Source organism: Pyrus communis, chromosome 15 (genome assembly GCF_963583255.1).
Source record: "Pyrus communis chromosome 15, drPyrComm1.1, whole genome shotgun sequence".
Classification (NCBI taxonomy): Eukaryota; Viridiplantae; Streptophyta; class Magnoliopsida; order Rosales; family Rosaceae; genus Pyrus; species Pyrus communis.
The window spans coordinates 7386399-7404094 of NC_084817.1; the positions used below are offsets into that span (position 1 = coordinate 7386399).

Sequence of the window (17696 nt, forward strand, 5' to 3'; positions counted from 1 at the left end):
AGTGAACTCATTCTCTATTGAGCACCTACGTACTTGTCTTGATGTCACACACACCAATGACTCCAGACTAGTCACTCTCCCTGAGAGAAGACATAGCACGTACTGATCTTAACGGACTGTCAATGCCCAATTGACAATCCTATGATCAGGAACGTTTAGGATGTGTCAACGAAAGAATGGTCTCATGAATCTAACTTCTTTAGATCGCATTCTTCCAATCACATATTCCTTGGACTTATCGTTTAAGCATATAACATTTATATGAGACGGCTCAAACAATAATCTTTGCCCTTAATATTAAACTAGATTAGTTTAACATGTGAAATGTCCATAAAGTATCATCATATGATTGGTTTTAGGGCACATTTCCAACAATAAACACATGCAATTATCAAGAAGTTAATTCTCCAATTTCTAATCACAAATTCCAAACATAAACAACGGAGTGCAAGGGATAAGAACATTTGGACTGATGAACGGAATAACTAATGTGATGAAAATGCTCAAACCTTACCAACAACGCTGCAACTCCTGAAAAATCATAGACTCGTCTACGAATAAACCCACACGCAAAATCTGGTTTTACTAGGCAAACCGTGGACAACCCATTGCAATTTACTGCAAAACAAAATTGTTAGTATATCCAAAACACGATTAAAACCCACAAATCCATCACCAAAATAAATAATTTCCCTAACAAAATTAATCAAATTAACAACTTTTTCAACCTGATATATAGATACACAACGACATGTATAAACATATCAGAGATATAGAGAGAGAAAGAGAGAGGTAGAGGTAGAGAGAAACCTGATGGTGTTGATGAACACTGGAGAGTGAGAAAAGAAGAGGACAACTGGAGGTTGCTAAAAGAGATTAAGTACAGTGAAAAATTAAATATTTGACTTCTGGGTACTTGAGAAGAAGTGAGATTTAGTTACCTGTGTAAGGAGAGATTGGGAAATACTCTGAAACCCTTGATCAGCAATCGCAAGATCAGGAAGAAAAAAAACCTTGGAAACCAATTTTATGACCTTCCACATAGCGCCGAGAAATCTAGGTTTACAGGGATGCAATAATCATCTGAAAACAGAGAACCCAAACAAAATCTCAAATAAAAAAAAATTTAAAAAAAAAAAAAGAAAAGGAAAACCACGATCACAAAACCCCATATTTGACCCCAGATGTAAGATCGGAAGAACTCACCAAGAAATGCTATCCTTTATGGGTAAAATTTTTTTTCGAATCAAACCAAAAGCGTTTATTGGTTGGGTGGTTTTTCAGCAAAACGGAGAAAGTGAAAGAGAGAAGTTGAGGTTTGAGAGCGAGAGAAGGGTGAGAGAGAGAGAGAGAGAGAAACCTTCTTGCATGCTTGAGAGAGAGCTCGGCTTTTCCATCCGTCTTTCCTTCCCGACGAGCAACACGTGTATAGGAGTCTGGAACCAAACGCAGTACCTGACTTTTCCATTGTATTGAAGCGGACTAACGCGTGGATCTCTCGGGCAAGTTTGCCATTTAACTGTACCAAGCAGGTAAGACCACGGGAAACAAAGTACACAGCAAGGGGCATTTAAACCATTACACTGCTCATGAACAGTGTTTTTCACCGGATTTTAGTATATATAGAATATACTATACGTACTAGCATATTTTAAGAAACACTTCAATTTTTCATACACATTTCAATCATTTGTAAAATTACACATTTTTTGTAACAGCCTGTTTCAAAAAAGAAAGTGTTATTGACACTCCTAAAATTTAATTCTACACTCCTCACAAGTGTATTTTTCTTTTCAAATATAAAAAATTTAGAATGTAGAATGAGAATTTTGAAATACCAATAATAATTCCCTTCAAAAATATAAAGTAAAGTATTATTTTGCCTTGTGTTGGGTCTATCCATCTGAGCCAAGTCCTTGGGCTGTGTCATCACTCACAAAGCCCGGCCCACACATCTTCTTTCTTTCCCCTCACACGTGACCCCCACCTTTTCTCCCTCATTTTTCTGAAAATTAATCTCTCTAGAGCTCCGAGAGCTCCCATCCTTCTTCCCTCTTCGAAACTGTAACTAATCGAAAATCTCTCAACCCCAAAACCTTAATCCCTGAGACGAGAGGAACTTACCTAAACCTTTGCATGCACCATCGGGGCAGTGGGCAGTGATCTTCCATGGAACATGAGAACCTTGAGCTCTAGTTTTCCATATCAGGTGAGATTCACTTCTTCCCTTCCTTTCTAGACTCTTAATGGTTATTGAAATGGTGATTGTGTTGAATCTGATCTCGAGCTCGTGTGTCTAAGCCTGATTCTTAGATGAGAATTTCGTGTGGTGATGTTTTGATTGCAGAAAACACCCCTGGAAATTTTCCCAGTTTTTCCGGCGCTTAACTCGATTTTCAGGCCGTTCTCAGGCCATTCTCCGGGCACGGTTTGGCTTATTAAGGGTATACTTCTGTTCATTGCTCTTTGGTCTTCATTTTTGTTATGAATTTGGTTGAGTTTTAAGTCTAAATAATCGGGAGGAATTTCCGGCCAAAAAGCCGGTGTTCTTCTTCGAGGGGTCCGGTGACCCACGAGTAACTCGGGTCCAACCGACCCGCATGCCAACTCAGCCCAGAGCTCAAATGGTTTGTTTAGCCCACAACGGGCTAAGCCCAGCCCATTTAGTTATAATCTAGGCCTCAGATTTTAAATGGATTAAGCCCAATACCCAAGCCCATATGTCTAAACCCAAAACCCAGGCCCAACGAGCCTAGACCCGAGCCTAGATCCAACCCGACCCGGGTCTGCCACCCAAATCCACAATCGGCACGTGGGCCAAGCATGGTGGCCGGCGCGTGGAGCACACGCTCCTGTGCTCCACCGCTGTCCACGATGGCAACCACAGCGGCACCGACGCACTTTTCGATGACCTATCTCGGCGCGTGGGGTAACCCAAGGTTCCTCCTTAGGTTATTCAACGTTCCGAATTCGCTATCCGTTTTTTCAAATTTTAGAGTGCTAGTAGAGTTTTACTAAATGGTTTCTAATTGTGGTTTAGTGCATCGAGTGGGAGTAACACCATCCTTGTTAACTCGAGCAGCTCTGGGGCAAAAGAAGACTTGTGAGTGGACCCCTTCATAACTTGCATGGTTTTGTAAAATGTTAGGTTTGCATGCTGATAGGGATTTTTACCACGTGCCAAAATAGGGATAAAAATACTTGCAAGAGTACAAGGTTATCTTAGTATAGCAACTCAAGCAAGATTGTTCTTGTGACAACCCGTTCCAAATTTTACGTTTTTATTTTATTTTAAAAGCATGAATTTACGAAAATGCCATAGAGGCAAAAGATTTTGACTTATGTTGACCATCGTCTAGAGAGATGTATGACTTATTCTTTTAACATATTCTCGTAGTACTCGTTGGTGTGAACGTATAAGCAAAAGCCGTTTGCGAGTCCGGATTATAACGGTATAGTTATGGACGTTTGAAAATGGTTATTTAAAGTTTAGTTATAAATTATTTGAATTCCCACCTTATGGGAATAGTGGACCAATTAAATTAAAGGGACAAAGAACCAATTAGATGAGAGGAGGAAAGCCTTCAGCCAATCAGAAAGAAAGAAGAAAAAAAAAAAAAAAAAAAAAAAAAAAAAAAGCTCCCAGCTTTCCCGTGCAGTTTTCCCCTCGCGACCCCCCATTTTCCAAGGCCTATTTCCGCCAACTCCGATGGATTTTTTCGACACCACCACCACCATCTTGAAGCTCTCATTCCCCTCTACCAAACCCACTCAAGAACCACCTTGATTAACCACAGTATGTGGCGGTTTGAGGCCACGAAAGTTGGCTGTTCTCCCGGTGCTCCGAGCACCCTTTTTTATTTTCCGGCAAATCGGCAAAGTGATGGCCGATGCCACCACTTGGGCTTTGTAGCCCATCATCCCAGGAGCAAAATCCAACCAACCTTGACCCCGTTGGACCACCGTAGACGACGAATCGACGTCGGGAAGTTTTAGGCATCCGCCGGCTTTGTGGGAAAAATTGACCATCTTCCGTCCACTTTTGAACTTCATGGCAGGTATGTGTCCATATCTTTTTCAATCGGACCATAAATGTCTCAGAATACAGTTGGTAGATGCCAAAACGTGTGCATTTTTCATATTTATCTTGGTTGTGTGAAAAGTTATTGATTTTACATTGTAAATGGGGTGCAATTGTAGTATACTATGGCTGCTTTTAATCACCACACTCTTTTCATTCTTTCCCTTTTTTCAATGGATCAGACAATTTGGTTCTAAGATTAGTACGTAGTTATGTTTTTTTCATCTTGCAGATTTATGAACAAGGATTGGTTATTTCTCTATGGTGATTGTGTGGGTGAAGTCGGTTTCCTTTCTCCACTTTATACTGATTTCATTTAAGTTCATCTATGCCATATAATTGCTTTGGGAGTTTACTGGAATTTAATTTAATTCCTCTGTATTTCATATTGTTGTTCGTCTCTCTTTGCACACTTCCCGCTTACAATTGAGATCAAATTGGTATGGTCAGATTTTTCGGGGAAAACCTTTTCTCTTCGTCCCTGCTCTATATTTTCATGTTTTAATTGTCTCTTTTCTTTTTTATGTTTCAGATAGAAATTATGGGTACTCTATACGGAAAGAAAGTTATCCAGATAAACATAGAAAACGGAAGTGACTACTTGATTTCTATGGCAACTGGAAGCGGCAAGTCTTATATTTGCTTTGTATGACATTTTATTTTTTGTTTGATGTGTATAATTTAATGAAATGCCTGCGAAAAACAATTATGTTGCTTGTTTGGTAGACTTTTTCTACTAAATAAAATGTTTGACAAGAAAAATTCTGAGCAAAAGATGTCTGTCATTGAGAAATCCTTCTCTTTGCATTCTTTTTTATGGAGAACTTCTTTGCATGGATGGCTGCCGTTTCAAACTCTTCTGGTTAGATGAGTTGTACTTGCTTTACTCTTTGTAGATATAACATGAAATTTAGACATACACTTTATGCATGTATAGGTAAAAACTAAAAGAGAGAATTTATCGTTTTTATAGCTTAATCCTAATGTGGTCGTTCCTACTTTTAGGTTCCTTTGTGATTCTGATGCATTAAAGTTTTAGAACAAACACCAGCGGAAAAATTGTTATATAGCTTTTTGCCTTTTAATTGGTGCTTTGGTTGAACCTGGTGCAGGATTTCTTGCATCTGTCATGACCAGAACCTCACCTTCAATTGAGTATGCCTACATGCCCTTTGATTTGAGTGAAAATTTATGCTCCAAAATAATAAAAGAGTAGCATGGCATACTATGGTTCATGGACTTTAGGTACTATGGTTCATGGACTTTAGGTAGGAACTTGCACCCAAAATCTCATGTTGATTGACGATTATATGAATAACATGTAAGTCATTACTTCATGTACAGTAAACACGAATAACATATAAGTCATTACTTTATGCAAAGTAAAAACAAAAAACATAAGAAATTTTTAGGATGTGCATGATATAAAGTATCTCCCTTGCACAATGCATTAATTAGGAATTACAGAATATGACAACATTGAATAGTATAAGAACTGCAAGAGTGGACAGGTAGAAGAGAAAAGGGGGAAATTACACAGTGGAATAATGCCAACATTGAATAGTATAACCTTGGAATCGTGGACGAAAGACAAAAGAGGGAATATGCAACCCAAGAGCTGAGGACTGAACCGTGAGGGTGGGGCGGGAAGACTCGGATCGATGTGATACCAAGAAAGAGGTACGCCGTGCATAAGTTTGTGAAGAATAATATAGTTGATCATTAGCATTCCTTATTGATCTACTAATTAATGAAAAATAAGTCCAAAACAGAAATATATGGCTATTTAGTAATTTTTTTATTAATTTATAGCTGATGCTAAAATCTGGGGATTTAGTTCGATCCGAGGCTAGCTTAGGAACAGGGTAATTCTATAACTTTGACATAGTTTTGTTTGGGGTGATTTCGTTGAGAGTATAAATCTCATGTCGGGGAATTGAAATCCTTGCACCTCTCTATCTAAGATGTTGAGACTCTTCCCCTATTCCTTTTAACAATATCAAGATCAACAACGTGCAACACCTTTCTTTAGCAACAAAGCTCATTTGACATATTGCCATATCAGGCCACATTAAGAGACAAAGTTTTTGCTTTAGCTCTAATGGACTTGTAGTTCAGTTGATTAAGATCATTCAACTCCTGCACTTGAGGTCCCAAGTTCAATTCCGCCTCCCCATTCGCTTGAATGAAGAAAGAAGAAAACCAAAGTTTAATTTGAGTATTTTTATTTTTTGCTTATATAACAAAAGCAGGCCAGGTAGAGGATTGGTTAAAGGACAAGTAATTGTTGAGTATGACTTATAGGATCAATTAGCTAATTGACTGTTGATCTGTCAAGATTAGTTTTCTGTTTCCGTTCATATGTGGTAAAAAAAATCATCAGTTAATCAGCCAGACATCACCGATATGCGGCCTAAGGATCCGAAGGTTCAAACTGCAGTCTCATTCACTCTAACAGAAGAGTTTAAGAAAAAATGAAAAACCTAAATATATGAAAGTGGAACATTCATTACAATATTTAAAATTTAGAAATATAGGATTATTGTTCACCGTGACTTGAAAGGTAAGAGTGGGATTTCATGCATTTGTGATGAAGCAGCACCACCATCCACTGCAGGCCCTCTATCAGTTGAGCTTGAAATAACATCCCACGGCTCAACTGATTCAGTCCTGACATATTCAACCTCTTCGTAATTCTTTCCACCATGAGAAGTAGCCTTTCCGGCCATTTGAACCCACTCCAGCTCTGCCGTGACCTCTCTCATTGTAGGGCGTTTTCGTCCACTTAAATTCAAGCACCTCCTTGCAAGGTTAGCAACTATTGCGATATCTGCTTTAGACCCTCCCTTCACAACTTGAACATCAAGAATGTCAGACAGACGATCTTCCTGCATCGAAATAATGAAGTATGTAGCAAGACTTCTGCCTTGTTCTTGTGACCGGCTAAAAGAAATTGGTTTTTGTCCCGTTAACAGCTCAACAAGAACCACTCCAAAGCTATACACATCACTTTTATCCGTAAATTGGCTTGACTGGAAGTATTCCGGGTCCAAGTAACCAAATGTGCCATGTACAAGTGTGGTAAGGTGAGTTTGGTCAATGGCAACTGATCTTGAAGTTCCAAAATCGGCAACTTTCGCTCTGTATTTTGCATCCAAGAGTATGTTGGTAGACTTGATGTCCCTGTGATAAATGGGAAGGGCAGCTGAGGCGTGTAAATAGAAAAGGGCTCCCGCAATTTCTGTGGCAATTCGTAAACGAATTTCCCATGTAAGTGGAAACTCCTCTTTCTGCTCATGGATATACTGGGAAAGTGTTCCATTCGGAATAAATTCATAAACCAAAAGCGGAACTTCAGTCTCCAAGCAGCAACCCAATAGTTGAACAACATGTCTGTGGTTGATTTGTGAAAGAATTACAACCTCATTGATGAAAGCTGAAAGTTGGCTTTCATCAATAATTGTGGACTTTTTTACGGCAACAATTTTACCATCAACCAACATGCCCTTGTACACAGTACCTTGGCCTCCATGCCCAAGAATTCTATCGACGTTGAAATTGTCGGTAGACTTCTCCAACTCCTCCGACTTGAACAACTTGATTTTATCCACATTACCTTCACCTGGAGATAATTGTTGCTCTAATAATAAACCACCATTTCGTTTGAAGAAAACTTGCTTGCGTTTTATGTTCTTCCTTTTCTTCAGGACTTTGTGTATCCACCATGCGCTGATAAGCAGTAACAGTAACAATAGTCCCACGCCCGCACCAAGACCTGCGTAACGTTAAATTGAAGTTTTGTAGATTACTCTAGGATAACTCACTTCCGTATCGGTACTTTCGAGTCCTCTCGGTGTAGGATTCATTCTTTTATTCATTTAATTTTATATTATTTTTTTTAGTGTTCCAGATTAGATGTGTGCTCTGAACACGTCCTTTAAATGCATATTCATTATATTTTAAATTTATAAGTCTTATCTATTCCTTGTAACTAAACGATAAAAGAGATAATAAAATAAATAAATAAAAGAAGAGTAGACGATTATCATCAAGATGAGTGGGTGGAAAAAGGGAGGAAAAAGGGATTGGGGAAAATGGGAGTGCAAATGGAAGAAGAGGAATAAAAAAAAAAAGAATAAGGGGGAAAAAGGAGCAGTCAAAAGACAAAAGGGGGTAAAAAGGAAAGAGAACAGGGAAGAAATTGCGGGACGAATTTGGTATACATTTATGGTTAAGGTTTCTACCATGCCCATACCTGGCCATTATCACTGGAGTAAACCAAGAACACCATGAATAAAGTAGTAGACCAAGTCACATGAATAAAGCAATAGAGACCATTTGATTTGGTATTGTCAAATAATATATCTATTTCTATGTTCATTCTGTTACAATGTTGTTGTAGTAGTTTAATCAGATACAATATAAGCTTGCACTTTTTATCGGTGGTGTGTCGGCGATACTTAAAGTAAAACAAACTAATATTTTAACTATAGTTAACACTAGAAACTATTTCATGTGTTTATCCAGGATTTTAATCTTTGGTTTACAATTTGAAATTTGTGCTTTTCAAGTTTTTGGCTCAAAAAATTATGCCTAAATGAAATCAGTATTGTTCTATAGTGTATTCGGTATTCATTTCTTCTTAATCATAAATTTAATTAGCTGAATATTAATTACCTTAACACTTTCCTCCATGTTAACTATCAATTTACAAACTTAACAACCCTTCACAAACTCACATTTCAACCAACGTTTTTTGACACCCTAGAGGACAACTTTAACCTTTGAATTACAACTACATTGATTCTTACAATTACTACATTACCAGGTCAAAAATGAACCATCTGTTATCCCTATATGTTTGTACCTTGCTGTAAATATGATGGATACACATACATGTCTGTAAAACTTTTTACAACTTTTATACATACATTTTTAAAAGCCGCAGCAATGCATGGGCACAATTACTAGTTACATCTATGTGGAAGGCGTCCATTCTTTATTAAGAAAACTGTAATACCCTGAAAATTTAAAAATATGAATAAGATATTCATAATTATGAATATGCGGAAAGAATCAAGAATTTATATTAATTTATTTGAGTTAGCTTCCATCTTTTATATCCCAAATACACCCAAGAGATGCACATTAACAGGGATACGAGGCCTACGCTGATTCCTACATATCCAACAAATTAATTGTAAACCCTGGTAGTTATAACCATCTTTTTTTTATCACATCCCTAACGAAGTTTGGATTCTTTAAAAGCATGTAGAAAAGCATTGAATCACTTGTTAGTATATATGTGTATGCTTACCAACGACAATTGGGATAACAAAGTTCGGATCACGGGTGCAACCTTCTCCATCTTTTCTACCATCACCATGGTACCCCTTGTGGCAAGAACAAGTATGGTTTCCCTCTGTATTTATACATTTTTCCTTGCATGTATTGAGGTCTGGATCCTTACATTCATCAATGTCTGCAAAAACAACATAAACCATGCTCAGGAATTAAGCATATTATTTTAATTAGTAGTACTAATAAAGTGAAATAGAAATACCGTAGCAGTCATTTAGGTATGGATTCCCTTGGTAACCGTCCTTGCACTTGCAGCGATACCCGTATCCATTCTCGAAATCATTACACGTGGTGTTGCCCTGGCAAGTGTAACTCATCACTTGTTTCTTCTCAACGTTGGTGCATGCCTCATTTCCAACGGACCAATCGAGTACCACCGGAAGTGTTGCATTTATCAAATAATCCGACCACAACATAGTTCGGTTGAAGTTGAACTTGCCCTCTTGGACAACGAAGGCAAAGCTGCAAAGATTAAAGGAGGACACATTCGTATGATTATTATAACTCCGTGCACTTACTTCGAAAGAAGTCATTCCTTGAGCAATGGGTGTTTTACAACAGCCGATACCAGTGCAAGAACCATTGACAACGTAGTCAATGCTGTCACACATTGTAATGCACCCACCAGTGTACCCGTTGTTTCTATTTTCGTATCCCAGAATGTACGCATAGGTGTCACAACCAACTGCGACAAACACGTTGTCGGTGTTTGATATGAAGAATTTGGAAAGAGCAAGAGAGTTGGTGAAGCCGGCCCTCAGCTGGCCTGATTTTTCGAAACATTGTACGGCTGGGTATAGGGTAATGTAAAGCTTCCCATCCACGGATATGTTTGTGACTTCAACCGAATCACTCTTTCCAAGAAATGGTTTTGGGGGGTCATAATGTTTGCTATTACAAGTAATGAGGAAATCCTCATTTAAGTAACAGCCCTCTTTTGTACCAAATGGATATGGGATTTTAACATTCCCACACATGTATTGACAACCCGGCTTCACTTCTTCTTGACCGGGAGGAGGAGGAGGAGAATGAAGAGGTGGAGAGGTTAAATATTGTGTTTGGGCTGAAGTGGCTGCTGCTAATAGTACCTCTGTTACTATTAGGAGGATGATAGGTTGCAGAAGCACTTTTTGTTTGCTCATGGTCATGGCTTCTAAGTTTTTGTTGTTGAAAAAAATGAGATGTTTTCGTCCTTTTATTGGCAGGGAGGAGGAAGACTTGGAGAGGAGACTAGTCAATTGATTGAGCAAACCTTGCAGAGGATACCTGCCATAACTTAGTTATGACGTGTTGCTAATTCTTTCGCGGACCTGGTTCATTTTCAAAATCAGACAAAATAAAATAAATATCTAAACCTTGCAGAGGATACCTGCCATAACTTAGTTATGACGTGTTGCTAATTCTTTCGCGGACCTGGTTCATTTTCAAAATCAGACAAAATAAAATAAATATCATCAAACAATGTAAGTCTAAGGAGAAAACATTACCTAGCTAGTATATCTACATTACACTAACTATATGCTAACCATTACAACTCGGGACCGTAATTATCACGTCCTCAATCTCTACGGAACTTGAGACTTATTCAATGTACGTATCTTCCAAATGGATCTGTAACTATACATGTTAATGAAGCCAAAACGTAGTTCTACAAGTCATTACTGGGAATCAAGGTGGTTGAAAGAGTCCACCATAATTAAGGTGGTTGAAAGAGTCCACCATGACTTATGGCTTGGTGAAGAAGCACAACCAGTGGCTATTCAAAACTAGATGTATGAGTCTTAGAGGGCCTACTAATAGAAGTTTCTTTCTGTTTTGTCCAGGTCAATCACTAAAATCACTGTCCTTGCTTAAAGACATGACTAATCGCCACTTAGTACTACAATATAATGATATTCATTTTCATTTGTAAGTAAGAGGTCCTAGGTTCGTTGTCGTCAAAGACGAATTTGAACCACATTTTTATGGCAAGCCTATTATAAAGCTTATCTCACTACTTTAGTGTAGATATATCGTTTGTTAAAAAAAAAAAAAGACATGACTAGTTGAGTCTATTTAGTAGCTATACCTGCCAAAGCTGTTGCAATCATTACTAATGTTAGGGTTTTGTTTGGTGTATCAGATTGGAATACTCACTAGATTTTATGTTGAATGAAGAACTGAATGTAAACTTCTAAACTGTCTATGTTGAAGGTAAAAAGATGAATTAGTCACAAACTTTGAATAAGGGATTGGAAATCAATTATGCTAGTTGATATGTACTAGCTGATCAACCAAAGAACTTAAATTTCTGCTGGGCCAACGTAAATTGCGATGGGTTTTTTATCATCGTGTTTCATTCGTTTTTGAAGAATTCAAACGAAGTCACTTTTAATTAGTCTTTAGTCTAGTAGTCGTTTTCACTTGAGACGGAGTATTTTCTCGGTGGAATATCGTCGCAAAATGTTACCTACGGAGGAGGTGAACATACGAGTTCCGGGTATGATACCATGAGGAATTACAATATACCATTACCAGCAGGAAGTGGTGGGAGATGACCGGCTACATGTGGTGAACAACCCATTCTATTTTCTGTATACAGGGATTCAATGCTTTTCCTAGCTAAGGTTACTGAGTCTCTTCTACGAGGAACCCTAGTTCTTTTCTTTTTGGTTTGCTTTGGTTTTCTTTTTGGTATGCATGAGGCGATCTAATCAGACGCAGAGGCCCTCCCTAACATAGTTAGTAAATTCGTGTGCATAGGTATAATATACTATACGTACTAGCATATTTTAAGAAACACTTCAATTTTTCATACACATTTCAATCATTCGTAAAATTACACGTCTTTTGTAAAAGCCTGTTTCAAAAAGGAAAGTGTTATTGGCACTCCCAAAATCTCATTCTACACTCCTCACAAGTGTATTTTTCTTTCCAAATATAAAAAGTTTAGAATATAGAATGAGAATTTTGAAATGCCAATAACAATTCTCTTCAAAAATATAGAGTAAAGTATTATTTTGCCTTGTGTTGGGTCTATCCATCTGACCCAAGTCCTTGGGCTGTGTCATCACTCACAAAGCCCGGCCCACACATCTTCTTTCTTTCCCCTCACACGTGACCCCTAACCTTTCTCCCTCATTTATCTGAAAATTAATCTCTCTAAAGCTCCGAGAGCTCCCATCCTTCTTCCCTCTTCGAAACTGTAACTAATCGAAAATCTCTCAACCCCAAAACCTTAATCCCTGGGACGAGAGGAACTTACCCAAAACCTTTGCATGCACCATCGGGGCAGTGATCTTCCATGGAACATGAGAACTTTGAGCTCTAGTTTTCCATATCAGGTGAGATTCACTCCTTCCCTTCCTTTCTAGACTCTTATTGGTTATTGAAATGGTGATTGTGTTGAATCTGATCTCGAGCTCGTGTGTCTAAGCCTGATTCTTAGATGAGAATTTCGTGTCGTGATGTTTTGACAGAAAACACCATTGGAAATTTTCCCAGTTTTCCGGCGATTAACTCGATTTTCAGGCCGTTCTCAGGCCATTCTCCGGGCACGGCTTGGCTTATTAAGGGTATACTTCTGTTCATTGCTCTTTGGTCTTCATTTTGTTATGAATTTGGTTGAGTTTTAAGTCTAAATCGGAATCGGGAGGAATTTCCGGCCAAAAAGCCGGTGTTCTTCGTCGAGGGGTCCGGTGAATCACGAGTAACTAGGGTCCACCCGTCCCGCATGCCAACTCAGCCCAGAGCCCAAATGGTAGCCCACAACGGGCTAAGCCCAGCCCATTTAGTTGTAATCTAGGCCTCAGATTTAAAATGGATTAAGCCCAATACCCAAGCCCATATGTCTAAACCCAGCCCAACGAGCCTAGATCCGACCCAACCCGGGTCTGCCATCCAGATCCACAGCCGGCGCGTGGAGCACACGCTCCACGCGCCTGTGCTCCACCACCATCCACGTTGGCAACCACAGCGGCGCCGGCAACTTTTCCGGCGCAATTTTCGACGACCTATCTCAGCGCATGGCGGCGGCACATGGGGTAACCTAAGGTCCCTCTTTAGGTTATTCAATGTTCCGAATCCACTATCCGTTTTCCCAAATTCTAGAGTTTTATTAAATAGTTTCTAATTGTGGTTAAGTGCATCGAGTGGGAGTAACACCATCCTTGTTAACTCAAGCAACTTCGGGGCAAAAGAAGACTTGTGAGTCGACCCCTTCACAACTTGCATGGTTTTGTAAAATGTTAGGTTTGCATGCTGATAGGGATTTTTACCACTTGCCAAAGTAGGGATAAAAATACTTGCAAGAGTACAAGGTTATCGTAGTATAGCAGCTCAAGTAAGGTCATTCTCCACATGGATTGAATGAATAATTTATGTTAAACCAAATCTTAATTAATTATTTGAAAACAAAGTTTGGAAAATGTGATTTTATGACCTAAAAAAATTAAAAAACGAATTTAATTAAAAACAATTAAATAAATTGAGAAAGTAAAGAAAACAAAAGAAAATAGTTTTGAAAATAAATTTGAGTACTAGGGTTCCGCCGTCACCTTAAAAATCCTATGTAGTTCTTCCAATTACTTATGAATTACCCATGCATATTTTGAAGGTTAGGTTTTCTTAAAGTATGCCCTACTTGGAACTTCCAACATAGAACGTGCATCTAACATGCAACCCGTCCGTGGCATCCAGATCCAATGTGAACATGCAAGACTCATTAAGTTTTGTGAAAACTTTTTGAAAAACCATATAACCTTTAAGACGTGTTGTCCATCCTAAGAAGTTACACATATTAACCACAAAAAGCCAGCGCCAATTTCAGGGACAACCCTCCGCCAAAATTACATCAAATTACTTTTCTAAATATCCTAATGGTGGCCAATCATTAAAACACTTAGATAGTATAAACACGGTGATTAATAATTTAAAACTTGCATGCATAATATCATAAGCAAATTGAAAAGAAACTACATATTCTTGCTAAGGCTCATGGCCTCACCTTAGCAAAAAAAAATTAGTTACGAACAATCATAAAACAAAATATTATTAAAAACATGGATAGAAGACACCTTGAAAATAAACTTGAATCGTCAAAGCCTAGCAAACTTCTCCAAAATCTTATGCATTCTTCTCCTCTCTCCTCTTTTTTTTTTCCAAACCCTAATGGCTAAAAAGCCTTATTTATACTACTACAAAATAAAACTCTAAAAGGTCTTAGAATAAAACTAGGAAACATAACAAAATAATAAAACAGAAAATAAAAGGTTTCCTATTTGAACTAAAATTTGGACTTCTCAGAAAATCTATCTTTTGACCGATCAAATCAACTCCGATTTGGTCCCAAAATGTATCTTTTTACAGTTTGAGACGTTCCCAACAAATCCTCAGAAGGAATCTTCTTTAAAATATGACATATTGACCTTCAAAATACCCAAAACGTCTAGAAACATCAATCTAGGAAAGCTGTGCGCTGGGTCTTTATTTCATTTCCATGGTCAAACGGCTTGGTAGAAAAATCTGAAACTTTGATATAATCATCTTGAAAGACTCATGAACCTCCTCCAATTAGAATCACTCTAAAATTCATCTGTTTAATCACTTTTTACTCCAAAGGAAGTCGAATGTCCTACATTAAAAATACATAATAAAGTATCAAAGTTCAACCAAAATAACCAATAAACTAGAACTAAGAATAGGGTAAAATATATGGTATAATATGGACTCATCACATGCATTATAATTCTCATAAAATGAGCATGTTTTCTATTATGTTTTATGAATCCTATATCCATGCTTTTAAAATATTAGGATTTATCAAAATCAGGTTTACTAAAGGATATGAATGATCGGATTCTCGTGTATGAAATTCTATTGCTTTATTCAACATAGTTTTGAGATATGTTTTGGGTATATATCTAGCGGGTTATCATACAACACATCCACACAACACAAGTATTAGATGTCTATGGCCATAGGACACAGTGATGAGGAGTGAGATATATATATTATACCCCCAGCTTCACTGTCGAAAGTTGTGTCGGATAGCTTCACTAGCCACGGCTAGTGTTGGTGTGTGATGTTATAGATTCTTCTCCAGCGTAACCCGGAGTCGTACAGCTTCACCTTTGGGTGATGGGGCCTACCATGTTTCTTCACTGGTGTAACCCAGTGTCATACAACTTCAACCAATGGACAAGTATTGCCTTCGGGCGACTATGATACCCCTAGAAAGTATAGTATTTTTGAGATTTATGGATTTGCTTTCAGGTGGTGATAGTACCAGTGTTGAACATTTATTTTTACGTACATGTTTTATGGATGTATTTTGACACATCCCGACCCAGAAAGTCCACTTGGATCCTGAATCGAGTTGTGCTGGCCGACACCTGGAATGTGACGAAGCCATAAAATGTGATAGTGTATAAAAAGTGAATGAATTTGAATCTAAAAGTGTCTAAATACCAGAGTGCGCTACGAGTGGGAGCGAACCCATTTCACACGCGATGTCAGAGCATAAGTAAGGTACAGTAGTGTGAGTAAGAATCATACCCTCAAAAATATCCATCAATACTAAGATTACCCACAGATTCTTGTCGATACAAACTCAGCAGTTAAAACCTGGAGGGCACCAAACAGAAGGTGTGAGTAAGCAATAAAACCAAGCTTCCCAAAGTTACTACCTCTCAAAAAGTAATGCCCCTAAATGTAAAACCCGTATCGTTTTCCATAAGACAGTACAACATATACACATATATCCAAACCATACTCAGAAATGACCAAAACCACGGTTTGCCATCAACTCCACCATACATTAATAAGTAGGCCAAATGAACTAAATCAATACAAAGTGATATATCAGTCAGAGTCATCTAAAATGACTTGTACATCTTATCCATATCTCATCAATCATGGCTAGCATATAAATCGGAGTCACCTATAGTGAGCTGTACGACTTATCCATATCTCATCAATCCTGACTAGCATATAAGTCGAAGTCACCTATAGTGACCTGTACGACTTATCCATATCTCATCAATCCTGGCTAGCATATAAGTCGGAGTCACCTATAGTGACCTGTACGACTTATCCATATCTTATCAATCGTGGCTAGCATATAAGTCGGAGTCACCTATAGTGACCTGTACGACTTATCCATATCTCATCAATCATGGCTAGCATATAAGTCGGAGTCACCTATAGTGACCTGTACGACTTATCCATATCTCATCAATCCAGGCTAGCCAATAGCTCAATAAGTATACATGCACACGAGTTGGAACCACCTAAAGTGGTCTGTACGACAGGACTGGGTGTAAATAAATACGCTCAAGTGCTACGATCACGTGAAGACTGGGCGAATAATCGCGGGTCACCTACGAGTCGGAACCACCTAAAGTGGTCTGTACGACAGGACTGTGCACCTACCTTGAATCCAAGGTGAGCGTAAGGTGCGGGAGGTGAACATCACGTGAAGGACTATGCCCTGGCCACGAGCGGGAGCACTAACACCGGGGTGCAGGTTTATGAGCTCTCAATGCATCTCAATATAACATGTGCAACTCATGGCAACCAGTACGACAGTATCGAAGTTGCCTAATTCATAACTGTAGTCATGCTATAACGCAATCGATTCAACTATTACCATAAACTCACCTGAACTTACCTGGGTGTCCTGAGTTCACCTTTGCACTTGAAAGCATTCCCAATAATTATATGCAAGTAATATACATATGGATATATCATGATGCAATCTACTACTTAACCATGTCGTAGCATTTTCAATTATAAACAATATGGTGTGAAGTGTACAATCAGTAACGCCCTACTCCCAAACTACTTATTTTCAGGGATAATTATCCATGACAACCCAATTAACTCTAATTTAACTAACTAATTCACAAAACTAAAACTTGCCTTTACAAATTTCCTTCGCATTACTCAATTTCCCAAGCAAGGCTTTTGTCTCAAATATTTTATGGTTGCATCTAACGTCTCGTTAGACTGCCTACGTACCCTAGACAGGGATCAAGCCATTCGTAGTTCATATAGTACTTCAAGCATTCACAATAAATATGTATGAAAGTAATATGCCTAATCAATTTAAAAGTGTCGATAGAACTCTCAATAATATGTACGATAAAAAGGAAAAGATGCACTCACTTGGAGTCCACGCTATGATTCTCTAGCGCACGCATCGAGGCATCCTGAATGATTGGTCCCTGTGACCAATTATCAAATCACATCTCAGAACTCTTATCCGTAGAATATG

The 17696-nt window shown here is 38.3% G+C and overlaps 1 protein-coding gene across 1 annotated transcript; it reads right to left on the reverse strand.

Moving 5' to 3' along the window:
- Nucleotides 1-6418: 6418 nt before the first annotated feature.
- LOC137718513 (wall-associated receptor kinase 2-like) lies at nt 6419-10590 on the reverse strand. The gene is made up of 3 exons (XM_068458068.1): nt 9645-10590; nt 9399-9563; nt 6419-7856 (listed from the first exon to the last, which is right to left on the reverse strand). The coding sequence occupies exons 1-3, from the start codon at nt 10588-10590 to the stop codon at nt 6628-6630; spliced, it is 2340 nt and encodes a 779-aa protein (XP_068314169.1). The 3' UTR covers nt 6419-6627.
- Between the last annotated feature and the right edge of the window lie 7106 nt (nt 10591-17696).